Source organism: Saccostrea cucullata, unplaced genomic scaffold (genome assembly GCF_032062105.1).
Source record: "Saccostrea cucullata isolate Sc308-1 unplaced genomic scaffold, CSIRO_AGI_Scuc_v1 ctg669, whole genome shotgun sequence".
NCBI classification, from domain to species: Eukaryota; Metazoa; Mollusca; class Bivalvia; order Ostreida; family Ostreidae; genus Saccostrea; species Saccostrea cuccullata.
The window spans coordinates 1-18,591 of NW_026922475.1; the positions used below are offsets into that span (position 1 = coordinate 1).

Below are 18,591 nucleotides of genomic sequence, written 5' to 3' on the forward strand. Positions count from 1 at the left end.
CAGAGCTCTCTGCGTTATCCGATTGATATTCTGGGTAGACATCCGACTTGTTTGACAAGTTTCCAAAATATAGGTCATTCACTCGATTTATTTCGTTTACAAATTCTTCATCTTCGTTTTCTACTATTTCTGGGGGGATTGTACTTGCATTAGAAACTGCACTTGACTGGCTTAGCTGGCTGTAGTTTTCCATTCCGGTGATTCTAATAAGTTTCAAATCTCCCTCATTGAAAAGGACGCCATGATTGTTTACACCACCAACTCGGACACTAAAGAAGAGTTAGTCTTACGGGGAATAACTCTAACTCTAAATATACTCAATTTTTTTCTCTCGAAAAACTTTCAATAATATAAATCAAAATAAGATCGATTTTCTTATTATTTTTGTTAATATAAAAAAGTCATAAAACATTACCCAATCTAAATTCATCCTGCAATTATTTTAACAAGTGTGCGAAATTCACGTTTTTTTGTAACGTTGATTGTGACGTTTTTTTCATTATTACGTTTTGCCGCATTTGGGCCAAAAATCTCATGGCGAGTCACATATCATTCATTAAACGTACTTTAAAATGACATTGTTTGCTTCAAGAGACTTTTTTTCATGTCAATTAAATCAGATGTCTCTGGTTGACCTTTTTTTGTATATTTCTACCATACAAGTTTGAAATTAGTCATTCATGGAGGAAAATTCATTTATTGGACCTCAATTCAGGATTATCGAAAACTAAGGAAACAAAATAATAAACACCAATGCCGCAGGAGACTCAATCCCCGGTCATCCACTCTGAGTCTCTCCCAATTACAATCAATAAACTAAACATGGAATTACTTCAGGCCTTTACTAAATATACATCGTGTTCCCGAAAAACTGAAGAAACTTAACATTTTGACTTACATTTACAACTACAGTACAAGGAACTGCTTTCTATTCTAACAATTTTTTTTCAACCATCTCAATTAGGAAACTGTAAACTGCAGACTAATTTAAAAGCTAGCAGGGAATGGACAATATATTTCCGGTAAACTTCGGCTATTATTACTGTCGGAACGGTGAATGCTTTGGAAGCGATTCCCCCTTTTTATGTGCCCGCATCGAAAGATCCGAGGCGTTTATTGTTTTTGTCCTGTCTGTCTGTCTGTTTATCTGTTTGTCTCTTTGTCTGCAAACTTTAACCTTCGCTATAACTTTTGAACAATGAATGGTTGAGACTTCATATTTGGTATATTTTTGAACATTCACCATAACTTTTGAACAATGAAAGATAGAGTCTTTATATTTTATATGCATACTCCACTAATTACGTTCTTTTAAATGAAACCAAGATCAATGACCTTGAAACCTTGACTGTGACCTATATGCTAAAAATACCTTTTTAATCTCTGTTGCCGCCGGGCGCATAGTGCTTCACTAACACATCTTGTTTATATTAAAAAAAATTAAGAGAGCACATAGTTAAGACAAAAAAAAAAAAAAAAAAAAAATCATTATTACTATATATCGTTTATTGCTAGTGCTGCTAGATTTTGAATGAATTTCCTCTGCAAGTATAATAAGAATAAAATTTCAAATGAGTAGCAAAAAGATATACTTAAAAAACTCTTAGTGTAATATTATTGTTCTTAGGCGTCGGAACCGGGGGGGGGGGGGGCTTAGCCCCCCCCATTTTGTTTGCAAGTATATACGTAATAGGCATTGAAAATTGGGGTTGACCTTCTTTGTTGGTTTTGTTATGTTGTACATGTAAATTTTGAATTTACCGGATGACATAAATTCAAAATTTACAACATGACAGTTTAGCCCCTCCCCCACTTTCGATTAGCCCCCTTTCAATTTGATTCCGAGGAATATGCTGTTTATCATAAGTTTGTTTCCTAAGTTTATCAAATTTAGTTTGTATATTTGTATGTTCATTATTTCCAAACTCATAATCTATTCTCAACTATTTCTATGCTGAAAAAAAAAAATCGGAAAACGTAGGAAATTCTTCTTGAAAAAGGCAAGTTCTCTTAATATCATCGAAGTTTTTTTTTAATCTATATTTTTCCCTCTAGTGAAGAGCTTTTTATAAGAAGTTCCAATTTTTTTGACAATCTTTGCTAGAATAACATCGTTCTGTATGTAGAAATAATTTATTTGTTTCGCATACAAAACGCTATATAATATTGTAAATGTATCATACTATGTACAGTAGAGGGTTGCATGTTAAATCATGTTTATTTATGTTGAAAAAATACTCTTAAAAGGGATTTAAATTGTATCCACTTCAATGAATTTATCAAATATAATATATAGCTGCATTCTCGTCAACATAATACATGAAATGGGAAATAATTGTGTCTCTCCACGACTTCCCTTATTAACGGAAATGGACAGTTCTAATTTCGGTTCATCGTATGGAATATATTGAAAAAAAGAATAATGGATAAAAACAACTCGTAAGTTTTTTCTTCTCTACATACGCTTGCATGATCTCGTCTTTGAATGTCTAAAATGATACTGAGTTTTCGTTACACAACAGGTCGACGGAGTGTGATCCCAATTATTTCAGGATCGGGGAAACGATGACATGTGAACGTAAGTTATTAGGATAACATGCGCGTATAATAAAAGCTAACATAATATGAATATTAGTCTGTAATTTGTAATTCATAGAATATGATAATATATGGATTTTTTTAAATTCACACAACATACAGCATTATATACATATATCAGATTTCAAAAGAACTGATGTGTGTATTTATCTTGTTGAAGATGTTCAAAGAATTCATGTATTTTCACTATATAATCATTAGAGCCCCGCCCTAACACCCAAATCTCTGACCCTGGGGCCTTGAAATTCAAAATTTTGGAAAAGAAAGCCTTCCTTATTATAACTTTTTACGTAGTTCAGTGGTTCAATACCCAGAAGCAGAGAAGATTTTTAAAGATTCAATGTTTTTTCACAATGTAATCAATAGAGCACCACCCTAACACTAAAATCCCCGACCCTGGGGCCATGAAATTTATAGACGTCGCGCACGGTGTTGGTGTCAAAAAGTAAAAATTACTATTGCGGCGGCATTTGCGCTATTTTCATAATTTTAAAACAATTCACCATATGAAAATATATATCATTCGGTCAGTAATTGTATACTTAATACATTTTAACAAAAGTATTGATAAAAAAAATCCATTTATCCAATATATAAATTCGTTTATTCAGTCAATTACGTTAAAAACGCATGTAGACCGGAAACAGGAGCGTCGCACATGCAATAATTAAATGTTGATAACTTCCATAAAACAAACAATACAAACATTAAATTTAGCAGAAAAATTCAAAATATGATGTAAATGATGTAAAATCTAACAATTGTGATGTCATTCAATCCGTATGCTCTAAACGCGTTGCTCAAAATCCGTAAATCGACGAAATATGGGATACACATAAAAAGTCGTCGGTTACTTAGAAAAATAATTTCATGAGCTTAATCAATTTTGAAATTGCATCTCAATGATCCTTTTTGTGTGCAAGGAAGTATATTTTAAATTAGACTGATCTTTTATGTGGATATGTATTTTGGGTTTCTGCTATTAAGCCGATTTATTTTGAGTATATTGAATAAGATGGTGTGTCACAAAGTTTGGAGGTTCAATGTTACAAAGTTTTAAGATTTGTAAAATGGCCAATTTTGTAATGCTGGGTGAAAAATTCATGTTGAAAATTATTTTAAATTCTACAAAATGTTGCCTTGCTATTAAGGAAAAGATCTCTAGACAGAATTTTGACTTGCGGTGTCTGAAATTTTGATAATGAATGCCATGTCACATATCCCTCTGAAACAAACACTTCTTTATAGAATCAATTCATTTTCATGTCTAAGTAAAGTTTTGATTTTGCACATTTTGTATTCAATGTTGTTTGGTAGCAAATTAGAAAAATGAATTCTTAAAAATGAAAGTAATTCATGGAGTGTAGAATTTAAATGTGACGTTTTTGCCGTAAAATTCAATTGTGACATATAGCTATATGTAGTATATGTTTTTACAAAGTCAACAATGAATGTCACACATTGTCCAAAAGTAATAAATGTATAAATGTTGTGACATAAATCGTATGAGTAGTCATTAAAAATAGAGATATTGAAAATTAGAGGATTTTTATGAAATGTGCAGCTCTTCAAAAAGTTATTGGTATATTCCAAAATAATTTCAATGGAAAGGTGTTAAAATCCTAACAAAAAATCAATGTCGACATGTTATGTCACAGACGTAAAAATATGGCGTTTTGGTGTACGTTATTACGTTCTCAATGCATAAAATGTAATCTAAAACGTCAAAAGATTTTTTTTCTCCTAAATTCTACTCTTATTGCTAATGAGCCTGATATGGGTAATAAAAGAAAACTATACCAATAATGATTAATTTTAAGAATAATTTTAAGTGTTGAAAGTTGTATTTATATATAAAAGCAAAACATGTACAGTGACTAGTTCACTGTATCAGTCTATAGCCTTGTCAAAAATCTGTACAATAGTACCATTCAGAGTTCGAATTAAGACACCAGAAAAAAATCAATCAAACCAAAATTTATGTAAGGGTGTGTTTTCAAATTTGAATTACCTGACAGTAGAGTGTGTCAACTCTATTTGATGCTGGTGTAAACTGTTCTGCATGTACATGGCAAGTTTACATTGAATAGTCTTGGAATATTGAATAAGGGCTGGGGGTGTTGGAAGTTGTGATTTAGATAAAGCATCTGGTTTTCACTACATAATTTGAAAATTAATTCTTTTTGTCATTAACCAGGTAGCATCGTATGAAATAAAACAAAGTTGTATTTTATCATGTTAAAAAAATATAGGTGTTTAAATTACATTCAAAATTGATGACATTTGGAAACAGGTTATAGCGAGATCAAGTTTATTGCATTATTTCTTTCAATAAAAATATTTTTCATTAATATATTTGGTTTAAAGCTAGTGACGCAAAATCGTTTTTGAAAGAAGTTGTGGGGGGGGGGGGGGGGCAACCGGAGAAAAAAATTACTTACCAGAAAAAAGTTGTCAAGCTAAAAAAAGGAAAATTTGTTTGCCAAATCCTATTTCCTAGGGGGGGGGATTGGGGGGCCAACCAGCCTTTCAATGAACATTTCAATAGTAAAAGTTATGTTTAAAAAATTGGGAGGACGCCCCCCCCCCCACCTTGCCTGTAAGCAATGTCCTTCCTTTTTCATAATTTATTTAGGAATGTTTCATTTAAAAAAAATTATATGCTTGTAAACTCATTCAAACCGACCAAAATGGTACTAAGTAACCATTCATTTAATCAAAATCTAGTTTATCTCCATATCCTTTAGGGAAAGGATAATGTCTCTATACAATCTCCTTAATCTGATTAAAATCTGACCCCTCCTCAACACCCCTGATTCCTTAACATCAACATCAATTAATTATTTGAATCTGAATCTTGATGAAAGCATACACGAAACGCTCTTTGAATCACTCTTTACTTCCATTTATAAGTATGAAAAAGGCGTACAATCACATAAAGCAGGTAAACTGCATAGATATCCAAAGGAGTATGAAACCTACGCATATAAATGGGGGGGGGGGGGTGGAGAGGAGAAAACTGAAATATTTTTCGAATAAATACCACTGAAACCTCTAAACTGCACTTCATCGAAAATTCTTTACATGGACAAGTTATAAAGTGAGGGAGAGGGAGGGGTCAATTCTAAGATTCGATTCCTCTCCGTTTTTAAAATTAAATTATTTGAAATATTTAGATCTACTGTTAGATACAGGTACTCAGTATGTAAGACTCTGAGTGATGGTGGAGGTTAAAGATGGGATGGGAATATGGACTTTGAACGAAAAAAATATATCAATGTTAAATCAGCAACATATCTACAATCGTACGATTTACTGAACACTAAGGACAGGTTTTAGCTCCTACTGATATGATTGTTTTGGAATTGTTTTGAATTTATCTCAATTAAATAAAAAAGCATGTAAATTTAAAATGCGATGTCGAACAAGTTTTATTATTTCTACCAAGCTTTTTATTAAATGAAGCAAATTATGCCTATATTTCCTAGCTTCCGCAATATGCTTGCAAAAGGGCAGAGAATTTAATTACATGCATGTGTTTTCAATGAACTGCTTTATATAATTAGCGGCATTACTGGGTTTTTATTTTTTCCTTCATAAATAAATGTTAGCAAAAAAAAAAATACCGAAAATGACACCAACACCGTGCGCAACGTCATAATTTTGGAAGAGGCAGACTTATTCAACACGACTATGTAAAGTGTACTTGGTTACCCCCCGTTCACACATAGACGCCGCTTCTACTACGATCAAAGTGTGTCAAAAGCGTGGCCGATTGTGACAAATCGCAGGAGGAACGTCGTGGGCTCGTCAGAAGCTTAGTATGATCGCAGTAGAGTCTTCATGATCGGAGAGCTCTACGCTCTCACCACGCTTATTTTGAACATGTTCAAAACAAGCGTAGCGGGATCGTGGCCAACAAGAATCGGGGTGAAGTCGTAAAAAGAGCTTAGTAGAAGCCCCATAATCGTACAAGAAGCGCGGAAGCTTCGTAGAGAGATCTTCATGATCGTAGTAAAGGCGCCGTGAGAGCGTAGGAACTTACCAAGCACGCTCATACAACGCTCCCTCTACGTTCGTACTACGTTCTCACTACGATCTCTCTATGTTCCTTAAGATCCTACAAAGACCTTCGATGACCTTACGCCGATCATATCACGACCTATCAGAGAAGAGTTTGTTCTTATACCGCTGATATTTGACCAATCATCATCTGTTAACTACATGTAAAGGGTGACACTATACTTGACGATCATTTACAATTGAGCATTTCCACATCTTATTACAGTTATAATAATTGAAAATGCCCTAAACAGTGTGGTAAAGGCCGGAAAAAAATGCGGTCGCAAAATGTTATAATCGCTAAAATTCTACTACAAAAATCTGCAGTTTCAAGATATATTTACAACAACACCAAAATCGTAGTAGAAGCGTTATGCAATCGTAATATGATCAGCACCACCGCAGCGACATCGCGGTACAGTCATCTAGGTCTGTGTAGCGTCGTAGTATGGTCTTCAATGTCGTAGTGGCAGCGTAGCGTAAACGCACTAAACACGGCCGCTTGTCGGCAACGGTCTGCGTAACATCGTAGTAGAAGCGTGTTAGAAGCGCGTTTGACGTAGGGACATCGTAGTACGGTCGTAACGAGGACCAAAATTAGCCGAATTGCTCTATTCAGACGCCGATCGGCTGCGATCTGCCCCGATCCAAAAAAATTTTAGATCGTGGCTTGGTCGGGATGATAACCGTAGAGTCGCAGCCCTGTGTGAACGGGGGGTTAGTTTATTTAATACTCAGGAGCAGAAAAAAAGATTTTTAAAGAATTAATGTATTTTAAATATATAATCAATAGAGCTCCGCCCTAACACCAGAACCCCTGACCCTGGGGCCATGAAATTCACAATTTTGGAAAAGGTAGCCTATATGTACTTGGTTAGTTTATGTAATGCCGAGGAGCAGAGAAGATTTTCAAAAAAAAAAAAAATACATTTTCACTAGTATATAATTATTAGAGCCCCGCCCTATTACCGGAAACCCTGACCCCGGGGCCATGAAATTCACAATTTTGAAAAAGGTAGCAATATTCAACATAACTATGTATTTGGTTTGTTTATTAAATACCCGAGAGCAGAGAAAATTTTTAAAGAAATCATGCATTTTCACTATATAATCTATATGGCCCCGCCTTAACACCTAAGAACCCCTGACCCTGGGGCCATGAATTTCACAATTTTGGTAGAGGCCACCTTAGTTATAAGAACTATGTACTTGGTTAGTTTATTAAATGACCAGGAGCAGAGAAGAAGATTTTTAAAGAAATAATGCATTTTCACTATATAATATACATGGCCCCGACCTAACACTAGAACTCCTGACCCCGTGGCCATGAATTTCACTTTTTAGGTAGAGGACTAAATGTTGATTACAATCATGCAAACAGTTTGACTGCTTGATGTCCAGGAGTTAAGAAGAATTTTATAAAGATTGCAATAATTTTAGAGGCTTTGGCCCCACCTGTCAGGCCCCAGAGGGACAGGATCATGAAATTCACAATTTTTGTTCCCATTAACTCATAGATACTTTATGCCAAAACTGTTTGAAATTGGTTGAGTGGTTGCAGAGAGGCTGAAAAATAGAAAACACAGGAGGAAAATATGTTAAAGCACTCTTTTGTAATAGCTACTACTTGTATTGATTTTCCACTTTTTTCATCCCCGTAAGCGAAGATTCGTGGGTACATGTGTATAGATTTTACCCTGTCAGTTTGTCTTTTCTTCCGCAAATCTTTAATTTTGCTCAAAACTTTGAGTAGGTAGGGATATGGGTTTCATATTTTACAGGTGCATTCCTTGTGACAAGACCACCAAATTTGATCACTTGACCTTGGAGTTTGACCACTTTTACAAAAAAATTACAAAACCTAATCCTTGGCCATATTGTTAGAACAGTTGGTACTAGAGAAACATTACATATATCCCTCTTTATAAGCTGCCAGGGGGCAACAGTGTTTCACAAAAACGTCTTGTTTAAAATTTTAAATTGAACAGCCTGTGGCCCCGGAGAGTACGGATATAATTGTTCTATACAGTGTCCAAATAATACCTATGGTTATCTTTGCTATGGGACATGTAACTGCAGTCCTGACGAATTTTGTGATCGACGATTTGGATGCAACAGTTCCATTTTCACTACAGGTAAATCTCCGCTCTCTACTCTTTTCCTTATAATTGTATCAACTGACACATATGAGGTTGCTTCTCTTTACACAAATGATCATTACTCTTACTTTATATTTTAGCTGATTCTGAGAGAATGGTGGGTGTTGATACAAACTATTTCCTGGAGAAGTTATCGATGTTTTTATTGGTTTCCTTGGCGTCAGTGGTCATCTTCAGTTTTCTCTGTTCCATTTTTCTCATAAAGTAAATAAAAATAAATATACAGCGATAACTTGTAAACCACAAATATCAATTAAACAAATACGCTCTATAATTTTTTATTATTTCAGAATAAGTAAAAGGCATTACAAGCGAGAATTGCGTAAGTACTCGTAATATTGAATTACATGTACAATCACTGAGTATCTGAAGTTGACATTAAAAGAGAGACCTCATTGAATATGAATTATCTATATACTTTTTGAAGAGAAAGTACCGGTATTTCAATGATTTGTTGGAATTCCGATGGATACTTAATGTTTCCAATAAGAGACCAACCCATTTTTATATTCATATGAAGCAAAGTTTAAAAGTATAAATTTAACATGACCAAAACACTCTAGCTCTGACTCCTCTTTCGACATTTATAAATGAAATGAATTTTTTTTTTATAAATGCAAAATTTATTTTTAGTTCAAATTTCGACCCGATAAATCCGAAAAAGTGAACTGGAAATGAGGCACCACAAAGTTTGCCATAATTGTTTCAATATATTAAAGTTATGAGACCTTAAGGCGTTAAAGGTCAACAATTAATTAAAAGTAAACTTAATGACAAACGTAAAGACCAACATCCCCTGATTATTATTAATATTTAGATGTCGCCTGTATATGGTGTTTATAAATGCATCTTGTAATGCAAGCTTACAGAATAATCTTCGTGGATGTAACTAGCTTCAGAACTGTAGCGTTATGGTTTTATATACCAGTCTTTGATTTTGTAGATAAAATTTCATTGATATTCTCTACGGACTTTTCTGGTGGAGACAGAGATCAAGAGTCATTTATTGATTTTTTAGTGCATAATTACTTATGATGTCTGATGAAATTTATTTTTAGAACGAATGATAAGTAATGTATCGGAAGAGAGATCTGATCCTGTACACGAATACTTTGGTTATGACACCATGGACTCCATGTCTGCCATTCCTCGACTCCCAGCTGCCAACACTTACGATCACACCGACAGAGGGGAATACAACATTTTATCGCTATCACAGAGGGCATATATTGGTGACGTTGATACCTCTCCTGTGACGTCATTTCACAGACAGAATTCAAAAACAGAGATGAATGATAATAAAAGCTTAGAAATCGATATTGAACCAGAATGTTTGATAAATCTATTTCAAGAAGAAAATGACGATTTATTGAACGATGGAAATGAATCAGAAACAATATTCAAACTATATTCTAAGTAGGATATAAAAGTTATTATAAAGATTACAAGCATATTTTTGAGGATGATCAAAATCTTTATAATGTAATTCCGCTGATGTTTTGGTGAAATTAGAAATGGATGAAAATTTAACCACTTTGCCTTTCCTCTCTTTTATGGCCGTCGTTATACAGTTTGTAACAGCATGATTACATCTTCCTTGTTCCCAATTCATAATTAATTTTGGTTATTAATAACCAAACACACTTATATAGCACATCCTGGCAATAATAATTAACGTTTAATATTTGTATATCAAGTTTAATTTCCATGTTATCCTGGAAGGCCAGTTTGTTTCATGTTTTTCAACAAAGTCATTTAAATTCGGCATTTTAATTGTAAAATCTATGCTCGTTATAATGACCTTGATAGCAAATTATCGAGTCGTATTTTGCCTGACCTATTTCAGACCAATTGTTAACCTTTGTTTTTATATAATACTGCAGTTGACTACGGAATGTTCAAACCACCTAACTGATCAATTCATAGGGCCCACAACGGGTGTGACAGGTCAACAGGGGATGCTTACTTCTCCTGGCACCTGGTTCCACCTCTGCAATTTTCAGGGCTCCGTATTTAATGCCATATTTCCATATTTGTATTGTTTATTGATTTTGTAAGACCAATCATTGTTCATCTTTTAAATTTGAATCCATATTACAATTTGTTTTTTAGTATATTATTACCATTTATATGAATACTATATGTCTTAAAAAGAATTTTTAAATGAAAACGATAGAAATGGATATCACGTATCTTGCAAATTAAATTAAAATAATTGTCCGTACATTACATCCTCTTTCCTGTTCATGTTCTTCATCACCCTACAAATATAGCCGTGACAGGTTATTACTGGCGACGTAAATAAAGTTGATAATGAAGACATTAAATAATTGATTTTAAAAGAACAGAAATTTTGGGTACCCCGATATTTTAACTGGCGTCATAATTTTATTTATGGAAGGATTGTGTTGAATATCACGCCACCCAATGGGCAAAATATCAAAAAGAAGACATTGACACGTTGTCAGAATGTATAAAATGTATCAGATGAATGTTAAAATATCACATTAGGAAATTGAGGAGCAAAATTGAAACAAACTACCATTCTGTGTTCAATTATTCAGAAATGGAAAAAAACTAGATAGATTACTTGGTCAGTATGTACTGGTCTTACTGACAAAGCAAGTAACAACACTGTGTTTGTAAGGCTCATTATTTAAATTGTAAATGTATATGTCTTTTAGAGGAACTGAGATTTTATTCCACTAGTGGTAATGCAACTTATTCTCACAGATCCTTTTGTGAGGATGAAATTCTTCAAATCATGTCGGTTTTGAATATTCTTAATATTCTTACCAATCAGAATGAATTTGAATTGCCATATCTTTATTGAATTCCAAAACGTCATAAAAATCCTTACAAGAAGGATAGAGATAACGAACAGTATTCAATCTCAAAGTCCATAAAACAATACAAAATAGGAGCAGAGCAAATACGGACCTCCGAAACATCAGAGGTGGGATCAGGTGCCATTGAGGAATGAGCATCCCTGCTGACCGGTCACACCCGCCGTGTGCTCCTTGCCATGATCGAGAAATAAGGGAAAAATCCGTCGTCAATTCAGCATATAAATAATGGACTAACGAATAGTATGAAAAACGTTAGTCAGAATTTGACTCAATGATAAAGTGTATTTGCTGACAAGGTGTTTGTTTCGACCATAGAACTTACGAAATGATGACGTTAGACGAGACCGCTGATATTCTTCTTTCATCAACTTGCTTGTCAATAATTTACATCGTTTTAGAAATTGTTCATGCGTAGATAATGCTCTTGCGTATCAAATCAACTGAGATAAATACACACCGTATGCAGGTGATGAAGGTATATTGCTGCATAAGTAAGGGAAGTTTCTCACAAAGATATTAACAGAAGTGAAGGGGAAACTTCAAGAGTACTGTGCAAGAATATATTCGAGAAGTGGTGTAAATCAGATGTGGATACTGAAAAATTCCAAGGAACTTTTGGAAAAATTTGAAATCACAAAATTTTACCAAAATCAACAGCATAAAAAATTACACTTTTTCAACTTTATTTAAAACCAGTCCCAATGGTGAATTTGAGTCTAAGCTTTTTGATAGCATTAATTTTACAGGTGCCTTTTCAATAAAAATGGAACTCGTAAATTTACTCATCTTGTCAATGGTTATTTGCAAAATAATTTTGTTGAAAAAAAAAATTGATTGTACACAAGTACTCTGAGGTTGATATTTATAAGATGCTTGTGTTTCTGATTGACAATATCTATGTGGTTTTAGGAGACAAAATCTTCCAACAATTCATTGGATTTCTCATGGGTACCAATTGCACCTGTTAATAGCAGACCTATTTTTGTATTCATATGAAGCAGAATTTGTCCAAAACCTTATACATACTTGAAAAGAAGAAAACGCACTTGCCGAGGCCTTCAACTCAACATTAAGATACTAGTATATCGACTACGTATTGTCAATAAACAATCGTTACTTCCATTCTTATGCCGATACGATACATCTGTTTCATATTTAGATATTTTACATGGAAGGGACGTTGTTGGTAATTTAATAACCAAGCTTTATGATATGCATAATGACTTAAAATCGTCAACTTCCCTTACTAAGGCAAAAATAAACCATTATCTCCGTCGATTCGATACGCAAGAGCATGCTCCTACTAAATTTAAAACGAGGCGAATTATTGACGAACAAGTTGCTAAAAAAAAAAAAAAAAAAAAGAATATATATATATATATATATATAGACCGGACGCATTTCATAGCGGTCCGGATTCTTTCTTTAATAGTGTTCTTAAAAATTTCCAAAACAACATGTAACTTAGTATGTAAATATATAGTGTTTAGTAGTTTAGTAGTAGTGCTAGTTGTTTTTTGTTTCGCTTTTTGCTTTTGTTCTTATGACTTTTTACCTCTTTTCTTTGTCCTGAGGAAGGGACAGGGTGTCCCAAAATTTGACAATTTTTATTGTTCGTGTCGTTGGTCATTTTTAGTGCTTTATATTATATATATATATATATATATATATATATATATATATATATATATATATATATATATATATATATATATATATATATATATATATATATATATATATATATATATATATAAAGCACTAAAAATGACCAACGACACGAACAATAAAAATTGTCAAATATATAAACAGTCTCGTTTAAAGCCATCATTTCTTCGTAACTTCTAAGGTCGATACAATGACGTAGACCTTGTTAGCTGACTGACGTTTTCCATACTAACAGTTTGTCCATTATACACATATTGAATTGTCGAGGGATTTTCCCCTTATTTCACGATCATGTGAAGGAGCAGACGGTGGATGTGACCGGTCGGCAGGGGATGCTTACTTTTCCATGGCACCTGATCCCACCTCTGATGTTTTGAAAGTCCGTGTTTGCTCTGCTCTAATTTTATATTGTTTAATGTTTAATGGACCTTTGAGCTTCAATACTGTTTTTATCGCGATATATTTCATTGTAGTAAATCCAAGTTAGAACGATCTTTATTCTTGACCTAATTGGAAATATTGACTATTTTCATATTGTAAATTTTTAATTTACCGGTGACAGTAAATACAAAATTTACAACATGACGCTATCCTCTTATCATTTGAAAGCTGTTCGAGAGAATACGCACTGTTCAATTGAGGATAATGAAAAGCTTACGTTCTTTACAAATTTTGCAATCCACATCACATGATTCAGGTATGAGATCTCATAGGGGTGGATGTGGATTGAAAAATTCAACCATTAAAAATTATACGAATTTTTGCAATCTGTCTGATAATTTTTAAACATTCATCGCGCTATCATAAATGTACAGTGGCATATTTCTGCCCCACCCTTGTCAGATAATTATGCTGACAAGTCAGGTCTTTTCGTTAAAGCTGACATGAATTCTTAAAAACGCAACATTTTCATCTATACATGTACGACTTGTTTCATACCAACTATACCCGTATACCGCCATATTTTTTTCAGATACCTTGTCACATTGTAACGATGTATACCCAAATGCGCTCGTTACACTTGAATGGTTTTTGGGCATGGGTATCGACTTGTGCGCATCTCCGATGGTAAAGCATATGAGAACACATGAGGTGATCAAGACATTTCAAAAACAAAATAAACAACATAATAATCATATTTTTGAATGATTATTGATTTGAATCAAAAGAAAAAAATGCAAGTTTGGAAGAGAAATTAAGATGCATGAGTACGTATTTTTACATTGCGCCAATTTATGCAGAATAAACTTGAAATAAAAAGCAGTAAAATTTGCAAACACATTTTGAAATTATATCATTTGAATGGAACAAAACAACCAACGTCTTTGATTTTCAAGTCCTATACAATTGATGCATATCGAGAAAACGCCTCGAACGCTGTAAACGTACCCATACCTGGTAATAAGGTTACCAAGTCAAGTTATATACACCCTGAATTCCATTTATTGAAATATGTATCACAAAAAGAAATAAACTCCATAAAAGCTCAATAGTAAACACACTGTCATTACTCTGTACACTCTAGCACGACGATACACTTAGTCCGTGCTGATCAGATTTTGGTCAGGGAAAATATCAAAAGTGGAAAGAGAAGTTTTTTGGTATTTGCGCGACTGAAAGGGGGGGTATTATGACTGATGTTCATAAGCTATAATTGTGAATTGTTTATGTACATGTAGTTCTAATATACATTCTATACAAAGTCATGCATATAGTCTGCAGTTGGTTTGCGTCGCAAAATTCATTTGTCAATTATAACTGATATTTTTGTACTAATTAATCTCAAATCTAAACCAAGTAATTTGATGTACGGCAATAATTTACTTCAAATCTTAAAAGCAATTAACCAGACTACAAATTCTTATGTGTACATCTATACATTCTTTAACACATACACACGGTGAAAGGCAATCCCCTGTTTTCAGATTGACATTTAGGCATTTGATTTTTTGGACGGGGGGGGGGATACAAAAATAATTGACATGACCGTTTAAATATTCTTGGAAGACAGACATTTCTGCCGAATTCAGTGTTGAGATTTTTTTAAAATGTGTCACTCCGACCATTTTGAGGAATGTAACTGTTTTATAATTATGTTGTTACAGGAAGTATTTCGAGATTTCAGTATCCCTGCCTGAATGTCTATAGGTATTTTTTTATAAGTATAAATAATTTCTGTAGGAGAATTTGGGAGATAATTTTAAAAGCTAGGGTAGGGATACTAGACACTGGTTGAATACGGATAATTATTATTTATTCTTTGGTATATTGTACTCTCTCTCTCTCTCTCTCTCTATCTGTAACCACCCGTTGGGGGCAATGATAGGTATAAAATCCATCGCACTTTGTGCTGTACCATTTATTATGCCTAAGGACAGATCAAGGATTTTTTTCAGGCGGGATGTCGAAACTTCATAAATTGAATAATAATTTTACTTTGGACAGGAAATTAACCCAAACGCCCAAATTTAAAGAGAAACTTGACGTACATGTATTATGAGCAATGACAGGCGCGGATCCAGGAATTGAAGTTAGAGAGGGCGCCAAAAGTAGGCAAGGGGTCTGGGGGCTGCCTTGAGGCCCCCAGTGGGTGCAGGGCAAAGCCCTGGTGGGGGACCAGGGAGCGAAACCCCCGGAAGCTCCTGGGTTCTAGAAATTTTGTAGGGTAAAAATGAGGTCTACCAAGTAGACATATTTACATTTTCTAGACGAAACTGATTTACTTCAACTTTGACAATTTTGGGGGGGGGGGCGCCGGGTGTGCCCCCTTAAATCCGCCACTGAATGAGCTCACTAAATGATACCCCCTGTCTCCCATATGGTTATAATGGCAAAGTCCATATTTCGCTCAACCCATACGTGTCAGATCAAAAAATAAAATAGGAGGTGCATAAAGGTAATATGCAATAAACTTAAGATTCTTTGAAAGTTTCATTAAATTTCTCTAAGTGGTATAAGAGGATTTGTAGATAAGAGATGGGTACCCCAAAGCGTAACAGACAGACGAACGGACATAACGATTACTATGTAACCTACCACTTTTCAGGCGGGGGATATAATAAACGTGAAATATACATCACAGGAATGGGAACATTGGGAACTTTCTCGAATACCTTCTCAATTACGTATGTGTCGAACTTGGACAACAGACAAGAGAATTTTTAGGTAGAATGTGGAATTCTCACGAAGATTTTACTCTCTCTTCCTATATGTTTTTCCTAATAATCATTGATTATTTATGTCTAGAAATTTATTTCACATTAAATTCTATTTTTATTATCATTGTACCAAAGAATCAAACACGTTTATACTCCACGTGTGAGGTATAATGTTTTTTGACCCATCAGTTTTTCTTTTTTTTTTTTGGTCAGCACAACTTCTCATAAACCACTGTACAGAGTTTTGTCGAACTTTGCAGATATTTATAGGAGACAATGTGTGTGTAGATTTGTACATCATCAGGAAATTCCGAATTCTTTATTTTTCGGGAATTTCCGTACTTTTACATTTAGATTTTGGACATTTCTTGAATATAGAGGTGAGCAGTTTGTCAGCGCAACTCCTCATAAACCGCTGCACACGATTTCGTCAAACTTTGCAGATATTTAGGGCACAATGTGTATATCTGTGCATATTACAAGGAAATTACGATTCCTTTATTTTTTTCTGGGAATTTTAGCACTTCGACTTTTGGGGGAGCGTGGGGTATGTGAACGTGCTCACTTTTTCTTTCATAGTGCATAAATATAAATAACTTTAAATCAAATTATATTAGGTCTAATAAAGCCAATACACAGTATTTATTTGATAATAATTGATCATAAAGAAATCCAATCTGTTTCAGACGTTTTTCTTACATTATTTTTATGAGAGTGTTATGCATGTTTTATACCCCCCCTTTCATATCACTGGAAACTATCTTCAAAAGGTCAATGATTCGTAATAATGCCTGCTTTTTTAATGAATTTGATGAAGTTAAACCATGTACTTAATCGTGTTTATACAACATGTTTGTTTAAAAAAATTACTTGCATTTTTTTTCAATCAACCCCACTGAGCTTTCAACCTTTGATATTTTCCCTGACCAAATAAAATGATCGGCATGGGCCACGTGTGTCCAAGCATCTTTTACTGTTGAGTTAGCAATGGATTACATGACTTCTGAGATGCATTTTTCAATAAAAGTAAAATAGGATAATTCTTTCGACATGTGCACATCCCTGTAACAATAGCAGTAGTCAGGTAAATGTTTTTTTATCACTGCGTTTGACGCGTTTTCTCGACCTGCACGGGTGTTTGGTGTACATGTATGTATTCCGTGTTAGTTTATTTTGTATATTGCAGCAATTGCATTCAAAAATAATTTAATTCTCGATTTAGTTCTATTTTTTGTTGAATTTTTACTTTTCAAACATGTATTGGTCAGTTTATGGACTTCTAAAAACTTTGTTATCGGAGATGTGTACATGTCGACAGTCAGGCTAGAAAATCACTCAAGTGAAGCAATCGTACAAGGCTATATAAAGCAGGTACAGGTGACCAAAAATTTTCAATTAAATATGGCGGAATCGAAGAAATATGGCGGACAAAGGCGTACAAGAATGTAGTAAGTCGTACAAAGATGAAAAATGATGGGTTTTTAAGAGTTCATGTCAGCTTTAAGTTCGTCATATATTTGCTTAAATTCAGCATGAACATGTATCCATGATAAGTTCAGGCCAACAGTTGGCAACATATCTTTATGAGAAGTCTATATATGTAGATGACAAGTCAACAAAATATATCTTACAAGTAGATATATTATCACGCAAGTCAACATAATTTTCAGACAAGTCAACATAATGTTCTCAAAGTGAACATCAGTATCTGACAAGTCAACATAACACACTGCAAGACGACCAGTCAGAAAAATATGTTGACTTGTCAGATGTCATAATGAATATACATGAAGATGTCAGTAGGTTTCTTTAACGTGCTGTAGTAAGATTCTGTGTTCCTGGTCGTGATAATTTTTATCTGAAAGTCAACATAATTATTTGACGCATTGACACAAATATCTGAAACGTCAACATATTTACTAAACAAGTCTACTAAAACACATGGCGAGCAGAAAATTGGCATCGTAAGTTTTCTCGGTCACTGTAGTCCATTGATATCTTTCTTTTGTAAAATGCCAGAATCAGATTATGTGATTTCTTTCTTCTCTGTTTTTTTCCTACACTAATTCAGGTTACAAAATGTGAACAAGCTGATCA

The 18,591-nt window shown here is 34.0% G+C and overlaps 1 protein-coding gene across 1 annotated transcript; it reads left to right on the forward strand.

Annotated features, from left to right (window-relative positions):
* The first annotated feature begins 2,551 nt into the window (after window positions 1-2,551).
* Window positions 2,552-10,332, forward strand: LOC134261825 (uncharacterized). The gene is made up of 5 exons (XM_062744220.1): window positions 2,552-2,578; window positions 8,649-8,795; window positions 8,900-9,023; window positions 9,110-9,141; window positions 9,878-10,332. Exons 1-5 carry the CDS (start codon window positions 2,566-2,568, stop codon window positions 10,237-10,239), a joined length of 678 nt encoding a protein of 225 aa, XP_062600204.1. The 5' UTR covers window positions 2,552-2,565; the 3' UTR covers window positions 10,240-10,332.
* Window positions 10,333-18,591: the final 8,259 nt, after the last annotated feature.

Coding starts and splice junctions, on each gene's coding strand:
- LOC134261825 (XM_062744220.1), top strand. Junction 9,024..9,109: donor TGTTCCATTTTTCTCATAAA/GTAAATAAAAAT, acceptor TTATTATTTCAG/AATAAGTAAAAGGCATTACA. Junction 9,142..9,877: donor GCATTACAAGCGAGAATTGC/GTAAGTACTCGT, acceptor ATTTATTTTTAG/AACGAATGATAAGTAATGTA.